Source organism: Coturnix japonica, chromosome 14 (assembly GCF_054131305.1).
Source record: "Coturnix japonica strain WE chromosome 14, WE-NBRP24, whole genome shotgun sequence".
NCBI classification, from domain to species: Eukaryota; Metazoa; Chordata; class Aves; order Galliformes; family Phasianidae; genus Coturnix; species Coturnix japonica.
Window position 1 is genome coordinate 177148 of NC_140676.1, and position 19541 is coordinate 196688.

The following is a 19541-nucleotide window of genomic DNA, read 5'->3' on the forward strand; positions in this document are numbered from 1 at the left end:
AGCAACACAGAAGCAGAAGTTGCTCTGTTGCTCCTGTTTTATGTGGGATGACAAGTGCAGCTAGAAAATGAAGGAGGAGGTCACACACAAAAGTCATTACAATGATATAACCTCTGCAGTGGTCCAGGCAGTAAGGCTACAAGAAGACACAATGCACACAGAGAGATGTACAAGGAACTTGATCCAGATAAATAGAGGGAGGGACAGACGGATGCACACAAGAATACAGAGGTACAGATGAGCAGGGTGGGAACAAGTCAAGTACAGTACCTAAGCCACTTTGCTTCATCTCAGAAGCTTGCCTGGAGTAAGTGCTGAAGAGGCGATAACCTTTGGAAGAAGATTCAGAAAGCACCTGCAAAGAGAGACAGTATGATCAGGGCTGTGCCCTGTATTACCCACTGGTGTCAAGCGTTTTTGTACAGAAGTAAAAAGAAAAGTACCTCTTGCCTAAAAATCACAACTTTCAAGAAGCATACAAGTACTCTTATGCTAAGATTGTGATGTGTGCTCACTTTTAATTTCAGGTTTGTGCTGGGATATGGAACAGTAGAAATTTCAGAAGCAGGAAGAGATCCCTGTACTGAGTTCCTTGTTTCCTAAGACCACTAGGATCACTGGGATACAGACTTCCTTCTTTAGCAGCAGCAACATATATCCCCTTCAACACAGTAGTGCCCAATGCAGACTCCCCAAGTACTGCACTCAAAAGTCACACCATGGGTGACACAGTGACAGCTAACAAACAGCTCATGTTCTAATGCTGCTTTCCCTATTAGAAAACAGATACCAAAAATGCTCCTCCTAATAAATTTCCTGCCCTTCCTCCCCAGGGAGTTTGATAGGTCAGCCTTCCCACAGACTCAAATTCCTTCTCCAAATCAATCCACAGAAGCAACTCTGTCATGTGAAGAAGAATCTCAGGAAACTAAAATGAGGCAGAAGACCTTTATGAGAGCAACAAGCACAGCGCTTTTACCTCCATTGATCCCGTCTTCCGGTTCCTGATCAGTGGTGATCTCCGCTGAATGCCAACAGGCTCAGAGGGCTGCGGAGATCTTTGCTGGGCACGATCGGGCTCATCCATGCCCTTCTCTTTGGAGAGGTCCTCCAGGCTGCCTTGGTCTGCCTTCTTGTCCTCGCTCTGCAGTAGGGAACACTGACAGCTCCAGGCATACATCCTTACCAGGTGCTGCCCAGGGCATTTGCTAGAGGCTGGGATCTCTGAGCTCTACATGCAGCGAGATACCAGCACTGTGCTCCTCCTTGAACAAAGATTGCCATACAAAGCCCACAGAGTCAGGCAGAAAGTGTAACATGCTGAGTCCTTGGGCACAAGGACAGGCCAGAGAAGAACACGCTGCTGAGGCCCAGGCTGCAGCAGGATGGCAGGGCAGCATGGCGCACAGCAGAGCTGCACTCAGTGCATCCCCATGCAGAGCAGCCCTCTGCCCTGTGCCCAGGACAGCACTCACCTCTGCCGAGGCAGGTCGAAAGCCAAACCCTGTGGGAACATTTCTGTCCTCCTCACAACCCTTCACACCAGGGCTGAAATGCAGCTCCACGTGGAAGCGCTCTTCTGAAGATGGGTCCTGAAAACACCAGGATGGAGATTAAGTGAATACATGGAAATCTCACAGGCTATCAGCAGAGGTCATGGTCTGGGCTTTGACCACCCTGCCATGCTGGTTCAGCATGAGCCCCAACAGCATCCTTCAGAAGGAAGGCAGAAGCAACAAGAACCCACAGACATACTGGCGCTAGGACTGCCTCATCCAAAAGTACAGCCCTCATTAGCACAAAGCTGAGGCATTCAGAATGTTGTTGTTCTGTCACAACAGCCACCAGAAGGCCAAAACAGAACCAGGCTCTACGTATATATATATGAACCTAAAGCACAGCTTTAGGCAACAGAGACCACCCTGCTGCAAAACCACTTACAGGCACATGGAGAGACTGGCTCCCTCCTAGACCTTCGGTCAAGTTGCTCCAAGACTTAAGTAACAGTCTCTAATAATTATTTAAAATAATTCCTATTTTTAGAAGGCAGACAGAACTTTTACAGGTTACAGCACCAGGGAAAACCCAAAGTTTCATCATCTCTATTTGCTCTGCCATCAGGATCTCTGCTCTACCATTAAAATCCCACATCTGTTCTCTGAACACATTCTCATTCTGAAGCTTGCAGAGTAAAGGGGCTGCTCCCCTCACCACGACCTCCAGCAGTACAGATCACAGGGTCTGGGATTCAGGATGCACACATCAGTGCCAGAACTACTTATGGCAATCACTGCCATTTTCCACATTCCATCTATTTTTAAGTGGTTGTCTTTTCTTCCTGAAGATATCCACATGTACTTCCCTAACTACATGGGTGGATTTTTAGTAAATACAAAAAAAGGTTGTGAATATGGGATTTCTGGACATTTTCTAGAAATACTCTGAATAAACTGCCAAATATAAATTGTTTTTAACTTGTTTCCTATTGTTAACTTGTAATTAACATTAAGAAACAACAAATGATTTTGCTTTAGGACATGCTTTCAAACTGCTGCTATCAATTACGCATGTTTGGCACTACTGCTCAGAATGGCATTCTGCTTACACGTAACAAACAGTAAGTGGGTCACTGCCTCACACCTAAAAATAAGAACTAGCAGTTGCATTAATGATCCATCTGTCTTTACCCACAAGCTGAGAGCTCAGATCACAAAATTCCCAACTGATCCTATCTCTCAGTGGCCGTGCCCAGCATCGTGGCAGGAAGGGTTCTGTCCTACTGCTACATCCCTCACCTTGTTGTTGTCCTCGTAGAGCATGATAACAATCTGGGTCATGTAGTTCAGCTCTGAGATAGCACTCAAATAGTCCATGGCTCTCTTCCACTGCTGGTCTTTGTTCTCCTGATATATATACACATAAACAGTTGCGTGGAATAAGCAACAGCAGAAACCTTGCAGCATTCAGTGAAATGGGTCTGAGAGACTTTGCTTCTCCACAAGGTAACAGCATTGTCAGGACAAAAACAAGAGAGATGGCCTTGCGATGATGGCAGGGTGCTTACAGGAAGGAGCAATTGCAAAGAGGGACACTACAGCTTCCATCCAACCCACATGCAGACCAGAGGACACTCAGATGCGAGCCCCTGTGCCATGCTGACTGGAGGAAAGTGTAACCCACAGCAGCTCCCAAGCACAGCCATTCTCAAGGAGTGTTCTACAGGATGGAATATTTTAGAGAAATGGTCAAAAAACAAACAAACAAAAAAAGAGCACAAGGAGGCCTAAAGCAGAGCTTTTCTCTCAGATCTGCATACCAACTCCCTCAGGAAACAGGTCATGAGAGTGCAACAAGAGCTGGATCAATGAGTTCGTCAGCTAAAACTGGGCCCCTGTTAGAGCTCCCTATGCATTTACAGCCCCAGGTCACTTCCTCTATAATCAAACTGATTTCCTTGACTTTGAATTAACTGAAAGTCTCCACATATCAGCAACTAAATAACTCTTTTAAACAAATAGCTGAAGGAAGCAGGAAGGAATTCCTGCATCACCACTGCCTCACACTGCTCTCTTCCTACAGACTTCAGACTCATTTAAAATCAGAAGGATGGCATTTGGAGAAAACAGGGCTCTGCATGAGCCAGGCAGGCAGTGCCAGGGAGAGGAAGAGCAACCCCCCTACAGGCCAGAAGGCAGGAAGCTGCAGCATGCAGACACAGCAGCCATGGAGCTGGCCAGAGACAACTGGGGCACATCATTACTGTGAGCGCTGGCTAAAGGGGCAACCTGCAAATACACGCTGTCTGCATTGGAAAGGGCTGCTGAGAAAAAGCAGGGTGGCTTACTCTGTGAGCACTGCTGGAACACTTACATCCAGGAGCCCCCCATAGCGGAAGATGCTGAGCAGAGAGTGTACGTGGCTCTCACTGGTGAAGTAGAGCCGTGTCCGAACATGGCGGCCTGGTGACAACACTCCTCTTGAGTACCTGAACAAAAATCAGCCCCGTGTTATTCACAGCCTGCCAATGGATCAACATCCACCATGCAGCAGTATTTCTACTCACTCAACAGAAGAAGAAAATCATACATTGGAAATTGTTAAAGAGCAACAGGAACAGAACAAGCAGAGTGAGAATTAGGCACAGAAGTTTTTTGCTCTCCTACTGGAGACATGTGGTGGGGCTGATGCGGGTGCATCACACCAGCATTTGCTCCTCACAGAGACAGGGATGAAGGCACCACCATCCAGCTGCAATGACTTCTTTGGCACCTTGCCTCACTCTCAACAGTTTCAGTCTGTCTTTGGATTTTTCTTCCTGTTCTACAAACATCAACATACTTCCTTCTCAGTGTGCCCCTTGGTGCCTGTTCCTAAACCACTACACTCTTCTGATATGGATCCCACACACTGCCCCAGAGCCTGCCCTCCCCAGCAGCAGCAGCATACGGCACAGTCCTTACAGGGGATGTAGTTTGTTGACAGACTCATCTTCATGGGTTCTCTGTAGGTCCAACTGGATTTTTTTAATTAGAGGAAGACAAAAGCCAATAGCAATCTCCAGTTTTTCCTCCTTATTAATTCCATACTCCTGCAGGAAAACAAACAAAACCCAATAGATATCACAGTATCACATGCTCAGAAGAAAGGAGACTGCACTTCCACAGTCCTGTCCACAAGCACCACTACAGGTAAGCAAAGACAGAAAGGGAAACGCCACTCAGCACCTGTTTCATTTTTTCCTATGTATTTAGGGAGGTAACAGAGGACAGAGGCACCTCCGAGAATCCCAGTCTGCCTAGGCGCAGCTGTCAGCACACTTCTAACAGCTGAGAGGGATGAATACCATCAGCCAACCTTCTCTTGCAGCAAACACACAGTCAGACCTGGCATAAGGATTAACCCAACAACTGCTGTTTGCAAAGATAAATCTGGGAGAGCTGAGCAGTAAATGGCTGAACTACCGCTTATCAGAAACAGTGTGGAGAGGCTCAGAAGCCCATTTCTGCCTGACGTGGGCACAAGGGCAATTGGGTCCTGTTGTTAGAAGCCCACTCCTGACAAATGAAACATTTCTGCCTGGAGTGGGACAGAATAAAGAGATCTATTGCATTTGTCCCTCCTCTCCCCTCACATTTCCATATGCAAAACTTTCATGAGAAGCAGGCCAACTCTACAAACTGAACCAGTCCCAGTTTGACAGGGATGTCAAATCCACCAGAAAAAGGCTTCACCTGAACACAGAAAGCCTCCCCATGTACAACTTTGCATGTGGAAGATGGGATGTTGTTAGAGCACACACTCATACTCATCCCAAAGCTGCACCAAATGCATTGTGGCCAACACACAAAAGCTGCTGCCTCATCTGCTCATCATTCTGACGCTGTGAGAACCCTCATCCAGGAAGAAAGCACTGCCACATCTTCAGTTGTAGATGGCTTTGGCCTTACATAAATAGTAAGAAACCTGAGAAATATCTGTGATACACTGCATTGACAGTTAATGTGTAGGAGACACAAGAAAAAAAGAGACAGTGGGCAGGTCAGAAAGTGACACCACAGACCCTTCACACAGGCACCGCAGGATCTACCTGTGGTATGATCACATCTGCCAGGGCTTTGGACAGTCGGAAGAGCTCAGCTGTGCCTTCCAGCTTCAGCGTACAGTTGTGCTGCACGTCATACTTGATGCAGTCATAAATATCAGGGATCTTGCTGATGTCGTAACGCCCATTTTTCATGCGAAAATCTCTTTCCAGCTTACTCCAGCGTTGCAGCATCAGTTCTAAAGTCTCACTGTGGTAGAGCTGCAGGTCTAAACAGCAGAGAGCACAAAATCATATTCACATTCTGAACTGCTTCCATGCAGATCTCAAGAGGCAGCTATGACTGACTTCTCCCAGCACAGAAGGGCTGCGATTATTATGCTGCCAATAGGAATCTTGCTCTGGAAAAGCCACCAGACCTATTTGAGCTGCATCTTAAACTGCAGCAGGAAACTATTACTGAAATACGTGAGAAAAGTGAAACCATCTGTCTTTCAACTTGTTTGTCACAGCACATGTGGATGCCCCACCAGTGCCTTTATGACACCTCTGCGCTGTCATAAGGAAAGCTCTCAGAACTCATCAAATGATGACTGAAAATTCTTGCCTACTGCCTTGATCTTCTCTCCAGGAAATGCCCAAAAAAGTCAGACAAATTCCTCCTGGCCATAGTGCTGCTGTTTACATTCTCTCTAAACCCAAGATACATTACAGCTCTCTCCAACAGCAGCTGAAAGCAGAATAGGAGCCTTTACATCGATCATATATTTGGAATTCCACTCTAGAATTTCTTTGCTATAGTCATATTACATAAACCACGGTGATGTTTGGCAGCTGTGAAGACAGAAGAAAAAATGGATCTGCTGCAGACCCTTTCCAGCTGTGATACTCACCTGCAGATTTTGGGTCTTCCAATCGTTTTCGTATCTGGGAGGTGAGGTTCTCAATCAGGGTGAACACCTGGTTACAGATCTCCACAGGGTTCTGGATGAAGGTCATAGAGTTGAGCAAAGAAGCACTACCTGTAGGTGCTAGCTGAGAGAAGATACCAGCAGAAGTTAGTTAATATCTTTACAGACTGGGAACACAGCTACCCTGCTTTATGATTAAGTACAAAAGTTGTGTTCCCAGCTGAGTACAATAAACTGGCCTCATCATAGAGGTAGTTTGGTATGATCTTAAAACTGCTTCAGGACCAAACTGAGAGACAGCAAACAACTGCTCCTGTTCAACCAGACCTCCCTTTACCAACAACACCCATCCCTGTCTTGCTTTGCTTCTGTGCTTGAGCAAAGGGTCTCACAGCATTTTAAGTATTTATTGAAGGTGATTAATATATTTGTTAATGGTAATAGGTTTCAGCTCTGTAAATATATTGCAGAAAGCAGCACTCTTACTGGTCACTTTGCTGGATGTAGCCCATATTATCTACTTTGCAGTTATCAGATACTGACAGGACTGCAAAATGGTTTGTAGCCAAAAGTTCACATACACACACAGAGTGTGGATGTAAAATCTGGCGAAGGTGAACTGCTTGTCCACAGCAAATGGGATTGGAAGCCATGAGAACTAGCACCCCAATCAAGTAACCTGAAATGCCAGCCTACCACATATTTATACTCATATTCACAAAACAGAGTTTATCAAAACCATTTTCTTTGAGCACTCTCATGACAATCAGATGCACTGGGACCTCTTATAGGGAGAGAAAGGTCAAGTGATAATGATTTGAACAGCACAGTGAAGAATTGTGGGGCATTTTCACTTGGACAAGGGTAGGGATTATTCCTTTTCCCCTCCTAGGTTCTGCTTACATCCTGCAGATTTGACTAGAGCTGTTTTGAAACTAACAAAACTACTGCTCAAACACTGGCAGACTTTGTAAATTAAACCACAGGGAGCTCCAAGGCCATGAAGATGCTTTACCTTTTCATAATCCTCTTCACAGAACTCAGCATCCTTCTGCATGATTTCATGTAGTCGTGCTTTCACTCTGTGTTGACAGCTGCTTAGAGAATCACTGTCACTGTCCAGGAGACCATTCATATTGGCACTTTTCACCATCTGCACCAGGATGGGGGTCAGCTCTCCTTCCAGGGCCAGCAACCCCTAAAACAACACAGGACAAGATTTTAGCTGTGCAAACCAAGCAGCAAACATTCCTGGTAGCTTCATGGCCAGCCCTAAATCAGCTTGAGTGAAACTTCAGCTGTGCTTGAAGAGCATTTTTACAGCAATAGCAACTATAGCCACCGATGATTCTGCCATGCTCATAGAGCTATTCTGTCTAAACAGCAGCTGCCTGCAGTAGCCCCAGAACTGTGCAGGCAATCATTGAGCAGCCAACACAGTTTGCTGGAAAAAGTTGATACAGCTCTAAAGAACAGCTCAGGTGACCACAGGGTCTCCCTTGGCTCAAGCTTCAACTGCAGATGAGCCCTACTCCTTCCCAACCTCCACCCTAGACTGCCCCAAAGACATTTCATTCCTCTCGTAAATCAGGCAGGCAGAGAATAACCCTTCTGGCTGGGCAGTCATCCCAGAAACTAATTTTGTAGGCAATTAATATTCAGCAATGTGCTCCAACATTAAATACCAGCAACTCCTTCTCCAGTCACAGTCTAATACTGGGCAGCATATCAAAGGCAACAAGCACGTGCAGCCACAGCGCATTTCCAGTGCTGCCCCATACACTTGCTGTCAGCATAGGGCACCACTGCCCTTCCAACAGACAGGGGAAATTCCTAGGACAGATTCTTCCTTGTCACCAGATGTTTTCCTTTAAAACCGGCAGATTCCAAAGACTAATGTAGCAGAATTAGCAGATGCACAAGAGGGGAAGAACCTTTGCAAAAGCTGCTGCTGTCATCTGAACTCGTCCCTCATCTGAGGCGTAGATCTTGAGATCATGGCGGTATGTGCTGTGCAGTCTGAGCAGGCCACATCCAGGGAAACCAGCATAATCACCTGGAACAGACACAGGCTCAGAACGATATTCTGACACCTCAGAAACTATCAGCCAAGTATACTGCAGAATACCACTACTTCAGACAACAAGATACCTAGCATTCAGACTGCTCCAAAATAGTCAGTTCTAGCCATCACATGAAGCCTGAAAATCTACTTCCAGTAAACTTGGCAAAACCCATTTTGAAGGAAGGAGTGAGGATTCACCAGTAAAGGTCTGATGCTGCCCAGATTCTGCAGCAATCCTCTTCCAGCAGCCCATAATTGCCTGCTAGCTTGAAAGTCCCTGTGAGGAATGAAGCTGCACAAAAGAACTGCCCCTTTTTATTTGTTCTTTGAACAAAAGCAATTCTGCTGCCATCAGAACCACAGCCAGAGCTATTTAGCTGTAAGGCACCTGGCTTCCAAACATAACTAGTACAGCTATAGTCCTCTTGTGGCATGGAAAGAAAAAAAGTTTATTTGTGATGGCTGAGTCAATCAAAGGAGAGAGACTGGTAATAGGATAAAGCATCTCCTGCAGTTCTGAGTCTGATCCTCCAAAAACACTACAGTGGTGAGTCATTTGATATTGGACGGGATCCCATGACGAGTTAGCACAGTATTCAGTCACACTGCACGAGAAGATGTGGACATTCCTCCAAAAGCTCTGAGCCCTTAATTCAGAGAAACACCCTGCTAGACAAGGACAGATATCAGACAGAAGTCAGCTGCATATTTGGGCAAAGAGGCCGTGCACCAACTGCTATGCAGGCATCAGAGCATCCCTTCCACTGGTGACCACTTGGGCTAAGCAGCCTAGTACAACCACAGGACAGGATCTGACATGCATGTAAGAAGCTTACCTTGGCCACCAGGATACATGCAGCGAAAGGCTCTCCCTAGCTCTTCTGCCTGGACTCTTCCTGCTGGTGTCAGCTCTCCACCCCATTTCAGCACCAGGAGAAGAGATGGGGAAGGTTCTCTGCGAGCTTCTAGGAGACAAAGAGAAACTCCCTACATCAGATCTCAAAGCTGATCTTGCAGTGGGAGAGGAGGAGAGGAAGAAGGGGTTGCTATCAGAACCCTGTAAAGCGTTAGCAGCACAAGCTTGACCCAGAGTCCCCCAGGAACCACACTAGCAAGCACCAAAGAAACACAACTTTCTAAAGGTACAGAGGCTGACATTCATGAACACAGAAGAGCAAGCCCTGTGGCACCATCCAGAGCACACTGGCACACTACATTATGTATCACTCCAGCCTTTCTTATGTTGCTAGCAAATATAACACACGTGTTGTTAATCATGCTTGCATCTCCTGAGGTCCTTACAGGTAAGACAGCTGCACACACACTTAAGCACCAGGCTTTAAGGTCAAAGCAGCCATGTCAGATTCTTTACCTTCATCTTCACTTGCAGCTTTTGGATGTCCATGAGGCAGATATGTCAACTGCACCTTACGGTTAATGCCAGAAAAATGTCCGTACCTGTCACAGTGAGAAGGGGAAAAGGTGAAAGTAAATCACCTGCACTTTTCCCCATGCCCAGAGGTCCCTAAGCAGCACACAGCAAAAATGCACTGACTTTCTGCTACAGCACCAACTGCCATGGAAAAAGAACGCTGTTGACACACACTTGTGATCCAGAACGCACACTCCAAAAATAGCTAAATAACCTTCCCAGATGAAATTTAAATACTCATTTTCTTTCCCGCTCTTCAGCTGACAGCATTTTAGCCCTCTCATATCCCATGGCAACTTCAATCACACTTCGCTGATTTCCATCTATCTCACACCTTTAGCGAGTGAATTATTGGGATCACAGACAAAGAATCCAGCAGCCACCATGAATGTAAGCACCCCTCCACTGGGCGGAAAGGCAGGGGAAGGAATCGTGGTAAGAATTCATTCTCTGTGCTCCACAAATGTGGCTTAAACACAGGCAGTGCCCGACTGCACCATCGCCAGCCACAGCCCGGAGAGGACTCGTGCTTCTGAGTCACAGCCACCACCACAATGTTATGGCAACTACACGAAAGCTGTGGACACAAACGTTTTCTAGTGTTTGCCAAGCTGCCTCTTGTTTAATTTTTGATATCCTTTTTTAAAACCGCATTTGCTCCAGATTTATCAAAACACTTCATATTAAAGCAGCCTTTAAAGGACTCCAGTTCCTTTCCTACTGCAAAAGCAGCTCACCTTTGACTCAGGTTGATTAGCTGAACACCAGACACATTAGGAACAAGAATCAACACCAGTTTTGATGCCAAGAGGAAAATGTTAACAGGATGGCACCTCTTATGTACAGCTGTAGCAGGGGAAGGGTATTCCAAGCTCTGGACAACCGCTGCCCAAAATATCGGCAGCCCAATTAGCTTCTACATCCCACGCGAACCACGGCTCCGAGACAAACCCACAGTGCCCCAACACAGGAATCCTTACATCTCCAAGACACTCTTCAGCTGCTCCAGTTTGGATTTCCTCTCCTCGATCTCACAGTCACTGTGGGTTCCCAGTTCCACCACAAGCTGCCGCGCGATGTCCAGCACTTCCTGTTGGGGAGCAGACACTACCTCAAACTCCCAGCAGTTTTGCTCCAGACTCACCATTATATCTTGTGAGGTGACCCCAGCCTCACCCAGCACCACATCTGCACCCACACTCCTCACAGACACGTCCTTTCCTAAGAAGCACAGCTCAGGCAGAACAAACTTTCACGCTGCATTTTGCTCCACCCTCATCCTGCACTCCAGCTCCAGGCAGAACCAAGCAGGTGCCTCACACTGTCCCGCTCCCCATCCTGCAGCCATTCCTCACTGGAGGCGGCCACAGCAGCTGGCCAAGCTGCACTGGGTCCTCCCAGCTCAGCAGTCTTCCCATCAGCCAGGAGCAGTTCCCATCACGCTCTCACCCTGCTGAGTGCATTGCGGGTAAGGAGTGAGAAAACAAGTGTTTCTGCAAAAGACTGTTGCCCTTCTGAGCTTTTACTTCCTCCCAGAAGAGTGCCTCACACTGCGAAGCAAATTACCTTTAACTCCCACACAGTCACAGACAAAACTCCCCTCACCTGTAGCTGCTCTGGCTTCTTCAGTTTCAACTTCCCTGTCTTGTAGCCATCATATTTCTCAAATAATTCAAAGAACCTGAACAGACAACAAAGAACCCTGATGCAGCAGCTGCTGTTTCAGCTCTACAACTTTCAACCCTACATATGCATTCACACTTTATTCTTCCAGGAGAGCCAGCAGTCCCAGTGGCTCCTTGCCATGCCTCAGAAATTATGTCAAAAATGATTGTTTCCAGGCTCAGTTAAGAAAAGCAGGCAGACGCTAACTTCCCATTTAGTGGGACGCTTTGCTTTGTAGGCCCCAGCAGAACCTGGCTCTTTCTCCCAGCGCCCACACAGAAGGTGATCGGATTCTTAGGGGATGCCCTCAGCTGAGCAGAAGGCATCTGCTAGAACAGAGCCAGGAAAACACACAGCCTTCCATGCACTCAGCCCTTCTGCTCTGCTTCTTGATTCAGCAAATGGCCCTTTCTCACTTTCCAGTGACGCGGCACCTCCTTGCCTTGGCTCTTACCGGGGGTGCTTAACTTCCATCTTCATCTTCTGCTTTGGGGTACGATCTCCGTGCCGGATGACTGCAATAACACAGCGAAGCTCCATCCTGGGGAAACAGAAGATACTCTGCACAAACGTGACCATACACACCAGGACTGTCACCAGAGAGCTGGCTCCCATTGTTCTTTCAGTCCTAACACAGCAGCAGCTGCAGAACACAGTGCTGCTGGGCAACATCTGTCCCTCAGACAGTTTTTGCCTCGGGCATTTGAGAAGAAGGCAGGTACTCACATGGTGCCAGAAGTCGTGGGGACGATGGGAATATCTTCTGCCTCTGTTGGGATGGACCAGGGAATATGGAACTGAGGAGCCAATTCCCGCATAATTATGTTTCTGGAAGAAATCAGAACGTAAAACTCACAAGAAATTGCATTCCCCTGGTTCTCCACCTCTTGCCTGGTGGTTCTGGGGAAAGATTTGAGAACCACAGACAGAGCTCCTCTTCTTCTTCGTGCAGACACATCCAGAACAATGCAGACTAGTCAGGGCACTGCCCAGAGGAACCCAAATTACCCTGTACATCACTAATACTGCAGCTGGGCTCAGCAACCAACCCCACGCATATCCTTTAAGGTACCTCTGTGTATATCTGCACACGGCTGATGGCAATACAGGCCTTCAGGCTCCAGGCATAATGAACCCCTCCTCCCAGAGCCAACATCCCCAAACAAAAGCCCCCAGCTGAACCACCCTCAGATTTCTCAGGATTGTCAGGACTCCGCACTCACTGTGCTCTGCTCTGGGCTCCTTCACCCACAGCACGACCTGAATTTTACATACCCAAGGATTTTGGCACAGTCATCATAATACTTCATGGAGTTCTTCACAAAACTGAAGCCGTTCACATCACAAACAAATGAGTGGCCATTTGCCCGCAGGAGGTCAAACCCACACACAGTTTGCTGCACAAGGAAACACAAGACAAGGGATTTGTGAGCACCTGGTTGTTCAGCAGACGGGCTGGAGCTGCACAGCCAGGCGAGGCTCACACAGAGCCATTGCACAGACCTTAAAGGCGACACAGACTTTCCGAGCGACCAGTTTCTCCATGGCAGTCAGCATGACAGGATAACGGATTTCCTTCCCTTCGCTGTCCCGTTCCACCTTCCCATCCAGTGCAGGGGATTTGCGAGCCTCTGCATGGGCATAGTCAGGCCCAACAGTGTACACCTGGGAAGAGATTTGGTGACAGCCGACAAACCCACCCGGACTGACTGCACCTTCCGGGAGACATTTCTACCGAGGACGCGTGGAAAAGAGCGTATGGCCTCAGCACCCATCCCCCAGCTGGATCCAAGCTGCACAGCAGCACCTCACAGCTTACACTGATAATCCAGAGCCAGCTCAGTAGGGCTGTCAGCCCTCAGCCATCCCAGGCCCTCAGGCAGGAGCCACTCCAGACTTTGCCTTACCTTTACATCAGTGCCATCCGTAGGCATGAACTCCTCATAAATGTATGAGCCTGTCTTCCTCACACTGCTCTCTGGGGAGTACACGCTGCTCCGGCTGCCGATCTGAAAGCACAGAGCCAATACCTCAGGGAAACCGATGGGGCTGCTTTTCTTAGATGGAAGAACAAGAAGTGAAAGTTTCATCCTAAATGCAGAAAACTGAACGAACGCCTCTGAGAACAGTCAGCTATCACAGCATACTCACTTACAGAGGACAAAAAAGACTCCTATAGACAAACAGGAGGTATGTTTGGGCTTTAAAGAGGAGAAGGGTTACTACAGACCACAGGGCTGACACCAATTGCTACAGGGATATACAGGGATATACAGTGCAAACAACAGCAGGTGAAGACCTAGAAAGTAAGAAAGTGATAACCACAGTGCCGGTTCACTATCTGACTAATTTTACCCCTTTCCAGGACAGTACGACTGAACTTATGGCCAGAAGATCACACCGATTTCACTTCCAGCGAGGCTTTGTATGCAGTCTCAAATGGTATATGTGTGTGTACACTAGCTGAGGAAATTCAGTTCAAGATCGTTAATGGCAGATGTGTAACTGATTGGAAAAAAGATGCAACACGGCTATTAACTGTGTGCTGGCAGAGTGGTGTGAGTACGGCAGATTCCCAGTGGAATCTAGAAATAAATAGTGCATTTATTACATGTGCAAGCTACAGCTGAAAGCGGCAGGAGAGCCAGCAGGAAGGGATTTTTTTAAATCTTCCCAATAAACTGAGAAAGTGATTGAGAAAAAGCAGTGTGTAGTTCAACAAGGGCCACAGTTCTCCATGAGTGCCCCACGGGACACGTGGCAGACAGGAGGCGGTGAAGGTGAATTCAGCACCATCACCATCTCACATCCTGCAATTCCCAGCCAGACAGGGCTCGACTACAAGTCCCAAGAAGGTACAGATTCCCCCCAAACAAAACCTCTCTTTCCTCTCACCCGCCCCAGCTCTCCCTCCTGAAGCCACACACTTCTCTCAGTCCTACAGCTTTAATGGACCCAACAACAAAAAGGGGGATCCCTCACCTTCCGAAAGAGCCTCTGGCTGCCCCCACCTGCTGAGGTTGGGTAGTAAATGTACACATTATGGTCTTCGGCACTGACAGGCTTCTCTACGAATGGCTTTGGGAAAACAGCTCCGTTTACTTCCACGTGGTCCTCTCCTTCCACCAAGTTGCACTCTGAAGATAAAGCAGAGCAGTGGCACAGCAGGATGAGGAGTAGCAGCCCCAGCAAATAGCTGGAGCCCTTGGTCCTGGCTGGCAAGCCAGTTCTGCTGCTTGTACCTCTGTTCTCAAAAGGCTGCTAAATCAGGCCTGCATGAGTTGCTATCAGTGCCTGCTCTCTACAGGGTATCTTAAACTGTACGGTCTGTAAAAGCTGCTTTCAGCAGAGCCTGGACACTTACTTACCTTCTGGTCTATCGGGGTCTCGATTGAGCACAGCATAGCGGGGCAGGTCTATTCCTTCTTCTTGAAGGATCCGATACACTTCACGCCTGAGGAGGACAGGAACAGTCAGAGCCTATAGAAAAGTTTGGAAAGGGTAAAACTGCAGCTCTTTAACAAGGGCTACACTTTGGGGTGCCTGACAGCACCTGCAGGAGCTCTGCTCACAACCTAGAGACGTGGTGGAAGCTCTGGTGTCCAGTGTTAGACCTGCCCAGATGGAGCCAGTGCAGCCTGGCTGTATGCGTGCAGTACATGTCTGCAGGCTGATGGCTGCAAAGCACCTTGAAGACCTTCACCAACATATTTTCCTTAGGGTCTGACCTGGCCTTTCTGCTCCCAGTTTCTGTCCCAGAATCCCATCCCACCACCTGTCTTGATCTTTATGTCTCAGTGATAGCTTCATTCTGAGAGACCACTTCCACTTCTGACTTCTGTCTTCTGTTGAATCAGAAGACAAAACACCCCTAAAATCTTTTGCTAAAGTAATTCCCATCTCATTTGCTGGTGGTCAGGAAGAAGCAGATTGCACAATAAGCTGAGAAGAGAAATCTGACTAAGAGGGAAGGGGCTCTGCTGGATCACAGACACCTACCTGTCCTGAATAAAATACTGCATATCAAGGTCATTAATCAAGAACGGCTTGCACAGCTTGGCATAGGCAACTGCTTTATCTAGAGGGAATCCTGAAATACAGGAAAAGGAAGGAAGGAATGAATGGAAGCTCCCTTGTCCAGACCTTAGGTGGGCTGAGGTCCACTGCAGACTTTTACCTTTGGAGTGGAAGGAGATGAGGCAGTCACAAGGAGGCCAGTTCTCCACCGGTTCATTCAGAATAACGTCCTCCCCCATAATCACCACTGTGATGTACTCAAACTTGCACAGACGCTCCAGAATCTGCGTCATGGGCTTTGATTTGGACTTTTTGGTCATGGCACAGATTCCAACAACAATCTGCCGTTCAGGCGGCTAAGGGAACACACAGAGCAGGTTAGCACAGGTCAGCTGCTTTGCTGAATTAAAACTGCAAGAGAGTGGGAGTGCAGCAGTGCAGCACAAACACAGGATTTTCTTCCAACCCCATGTGCTCACAGCTCTTGCTAGACTCAGATCATGCACACTTCCAGCTCCCAGCAGATTGCTCTGGTGGATGTCATGAAGGAGCAGCCAAACACCACTGCTTCTTTGCCAGGCACTATTATGCCTCCTCTGGATACTACTGCTAAGGTCAGAAATAAATATCTGGCACTCAAACCTGCAGCGGAGCTGGAAGCCCACATCGTGGTCTCTGGCCCAGAACTCACCCGGGCAGCTGGCAGACATGAGAGGACTCAGAGAAGAGCTGCAAGTGTTTTATAGCAAAAGATGCTGGATGCTTCCCAGATGGGTGCGGCAGAGGACTGTGCAGAGCCCTGCAGTGTCCACATGGGGGAAGAGGAGCTCCTCTTAACCGCACAGGAGGAAATGTCTCTTCATTGTGCCCAAGGCGGCACACTGCTTCTCTGGGATGGACAGGCGATTTTCTCAGGAATGAAGTGAGGGCCATTCCACTCCATTCTAGAGTAATCCGCTCAGCCCATTCCAAACCAAACCCCAACAACAACAACTACCACCAACCCAAAACAAGTCCTGGATGAATCATGGGAATGAGAGGGTAGAGTTCTCCCAGCGGTGCCCTTGCCCAAAGGTCACGCAGTGACAAGTCCCAGCCAGCCACCAGTTCCTCCATATTGTCTTTGGAAAATCTACTTCCCCATTCTAAGGAGCAGGTCAGCATATGTTGTTGCCAACGTTTTCTAACTGTGCTGCAGGATATACCCGTGTGAGCCCCCAGAGGCTGCACAGAGACAGGATAACTAATGGCTGATTAACGTTCTGCAAGGTCCCTACGTCCCATCCCGGGAACAAGCTTCAGTCCCTTTGTCCAGCCCACCGAAAGGAAGGATGAAGGAAGCACCTCCAAACAGAAGCTCCTTACAGAGGCCATTGGGGGGGCTGAAAGAGTGGGCTGAACAGAAGCCAAAGAGCTGGAAAAGGTTCTCCTTTTCTGCAGCCTGTTCCTGGAGGCTACAGAAAAGAGCAAATGCTTCCTCTGCAGAAATCTCTTTGCTCTACTTGTAGCTCCCACAGTTTTCATAAAAAATAAAAAATCCCTGTTGAAGTAGAAAGGTTTACAGTAATGCTGGGGTTAAGCTGCTGGGAGAAGGAAATCTGCTGCTGTAGCTGGAAGAGACCTGCAAGCCAAGAGACTGGGATTTACTGCAGCAAGAGGCACCAGGTCCAGCAGCACGACAGCACGTCAGAGATGTCACTGCCCTCCATATGGCTCTGCCACACTGCCCAGGACCACGGCCCCGCAGCCCTCACAGCCCCACAAGTTGTGCAGGCACAGCCCCGGGAGCTCCTTACCGACTCCTCCTCCTCGTCATCTTCAAAGAAATCCGTTTCATCCATCTTCATGTTTGATCCCAGGAAGTCTGTCTCATCATCCCGGGAACCGACCACAAAGCGGGGAATGGGATTCTCTCCCTCAGTGGAGGTCGTCAGGGACGACATGGCAGCACCGGTGGCCGACCATCCCGCTCTGGAACCACAGTGCACAGAAAGTGGTGATGAAGGGCTGGGCCAGGGCTGGCACTGCTGCGAGCAGGGAGGGAGTGAGCCCAGGGCTGTGCACACACAGGGGCAAAGCCTAAAGAGAGCAGTGTGCAGGAGAGACCCTCAGGTGTAAGGGGGTCTGGGATTTGGACAAGGAGCTCCGCTTGCAGAGAGCCCTCTGGCATCAGCCAGGAAAGGGGCAGTGGCTGCTGGGTGGAATTAGTTTAACCCTTACAGTGATGCATGCTCCAAGCGCCGTCTGAATCACGCAGTGTGGGGGGGGACACGCTCGCAGCCTTGTGCACCCAGAGACATCAGCCGGGACCCAGAAGTTGGGATGAAGCTCAGCAGAGTGATGGTGACCTTCCAATAGCCAATTCTCATCCTTTTAGCTCAAGAAGACCTGCAGTAACAGAGACAGTAAGAGATGGCAGTTTGAGAAGCACGTGAATCTAAGGGGGAGGAAGGAAAGGAACAAAGTGACAACTCTGGGGAAAGAGGACATGGAGAAAGCAGCAGCAGCTCAATTTGCAGGTTTGCAGCTTGGTTTGCAGCTCAGGGCTCCTGAGTTGGTGGGTTGGCTGTGATTTACCTGTGAGCATGGGGTCTGGTCAGCAGGACACAGTCTGTGCTTCAAAAACACCAGGAAAGGAGCATGTCCTGGAGCAGCACTGACTGCCACGCGAGCGGCCGAGCTGAATGCACATAAGTGTGACCTCCCCCCAGCAAGGACACAGCTGTTCACCTCTGCCCATAGCTGCGCACTCAGAAATGCTGAGTGGTTGCCCTTCACCTTGACTTCCTCCCTCCTCCCTCCGTCCCAGCACAGGAAGTGCAGCCTGGAGAAGATGACTTAGCAAACACCTCATGCTCGTATTTCCTACACATGAGACGCACCCTTCCACTGCTCCTCGTGCTCTCATGTGGTTTCCAGCCTTCCCCAGCCTGACAGCTGATGCATCTTCTAAGCACCCCCACCCCGGCAGCCCATCCACCACAGCAGAGTGCACTGTCACAGGCACTATGGGGGCCCGTTCTTCCCTGCCAGTTCTCCACAAAGCAGAGATGTACTCAGACGCCACCAGCCTGCAGGCACGCATCCAAACAGGCTGGCAACAGGCAGAAGGAACAAACAGACAGCGATCCAATTGCCTCTGCAATCCCCTTGGAAATAGGGAGAGAAAGCAGGCGTGCTCCGTGCAGAAGGGCACTCACAGAAGGACAGGAGGAGGCACACAGCGCTCTGCGGCCATGGGGAGCCCTGGGCACTGCGAGGTGACACGGGGTGACACAAAGCGACGCAGCCCAGCTGCCACCTCCCACACGAGGACACCTCCACCGCGCCCCCAGATCACACAGCGCCCACCCCACAAACATCTGGAGTCACAGCACACACACATCACACCCAGCAGCACTTACTGCCGGGATCCACAGCCTGAGCCAGCGGCAGCGCAGCACCCCGCTGTGCAGGCGCTCACTGTGCCACCCACCGCTGCACACACGGGCAGGAGATCCCCGGCAGCGCTGCCCACCCCTTGGCCCTGCACGGTGCAGCTGTACCCAAGCACTGTCAGCTCCGGGGCTGAGAATTTAACGAAGCAAAGAGGAGGAGGAGGAGGAGCGCTTTCTCCAATCGTTTGCTCTCTCCTCCCTCCTGGACAAAATGGACCGAGCAGCAGGAAAACCTTTGCCCTAAGAACTAAGAACGCAACAAGTTCCTGATTCCAGCCTAGAGGGAAAAAAAAAGATGATAATCTTTGCTTTGCTCCACGGTTATTCCTGGAGCCGGTGCCACGTGGAAACACAGCGAAAACCCAGCACCCACCGCAGCCAAAGGCCACATCAGCCACATCAGCATCATCCCTGCAGGGCTCCTGGGGGAACAGACGGGCTGCTCTGATGAAAGGGAGCACAACCAAAGCAC

The 19541-nt window shown here is 49.0% G+C and overlaps 1 protein-coding gene across 27 annotated transcripts in view; it reads right to left on the reverse strand.

The window, feature by feature from the left end:
- PPIP5K1 (diphosphoinositol pentakisphosphate kinase 1) overlaps positions 1-19541 on the reverse strand; it is a 39784-nt gene that overhangs the window by 19042 nt on the left and 1201 nt on the right. For 12 of the 27 annotated variants that reach the window (XR_014934219.1, XM_085515098.1, XM_085515094.1 and 9 more), the window contains exons 2-26: positions 17853-18020; positions 17429-17603; positions 15793-15988; positions 15615-15705; positions 14984-15069; positions 14598-14752; positions 13523-13624; positions 13119-13280; positions 12891-13012; positions 12342-12443; positions 12070-12156; positions 11556-11631; positions 10931-11040; positions 9891-9976; positions 9355-9483; positions 8388-8509; positions 7469-7651; positions 6436-6577; positions 5588-5811; positions 4461-4588; positions 3871-3985; positions 2796-2903; positions 1476-1592; positions 980-1144; positions 271-355 (exon numbers count right to left, since the gene is read on the reverse strand). Coding sequence is in view for 20 of the 27 variants with exons in the window: in XM_085515098.1 (XP_085371224.1) it covers positions 271-355; positions 980-1144; positions 1476-1592; positions 2796-2903; positions 3871-3985; positions 4461-4588; positions 5588-5811; positions 6436-6577; positions 7469-7651; positions 8388-8509; positions 9355-9483; positions 9891-9976; positions 10931-11040; positions 11556-11631; positions 12070-12156; positions 12342-12443; positions 12891-13012; positions 13119-13280; positions 13523-13624; positions 14598-14752; positions 14984-15069; positions 15615-15705; positions 15793-15988; positions 17429-17575 (3040 nt within the window). In the remaining 7 variants the exon portion in view is untranslated. Of the gene's footprint in view, positions 1-270; positions 356-979; positions 1145-1475; positions 1593-2795; positions 2904-3844; positions 3986-4460; positions 4589-5587; positions 5812-6435; positions 6578-7468; positions 7652-8387; positions 8510-9354; positions 9484-9890; positions 9977-10930; positions 11041-11555; positions 11632-12069; positions 12157-12341; positions 12444-12890; positions 13013-13118; positions 13281-13522; positions 13625-14597; positions 14753-14983; positions 15096-15614; positions 15706-15792; positions 15989-17428; positions 17712-17852; positions 18936-19036; positions 19180-19541 lie in introns of those variants that run through there. The other 15 variants (XR_014934222.1, XR_014934221.1, XR_014934220.1 and 12 more) reach the window with 13 other exon arrangements.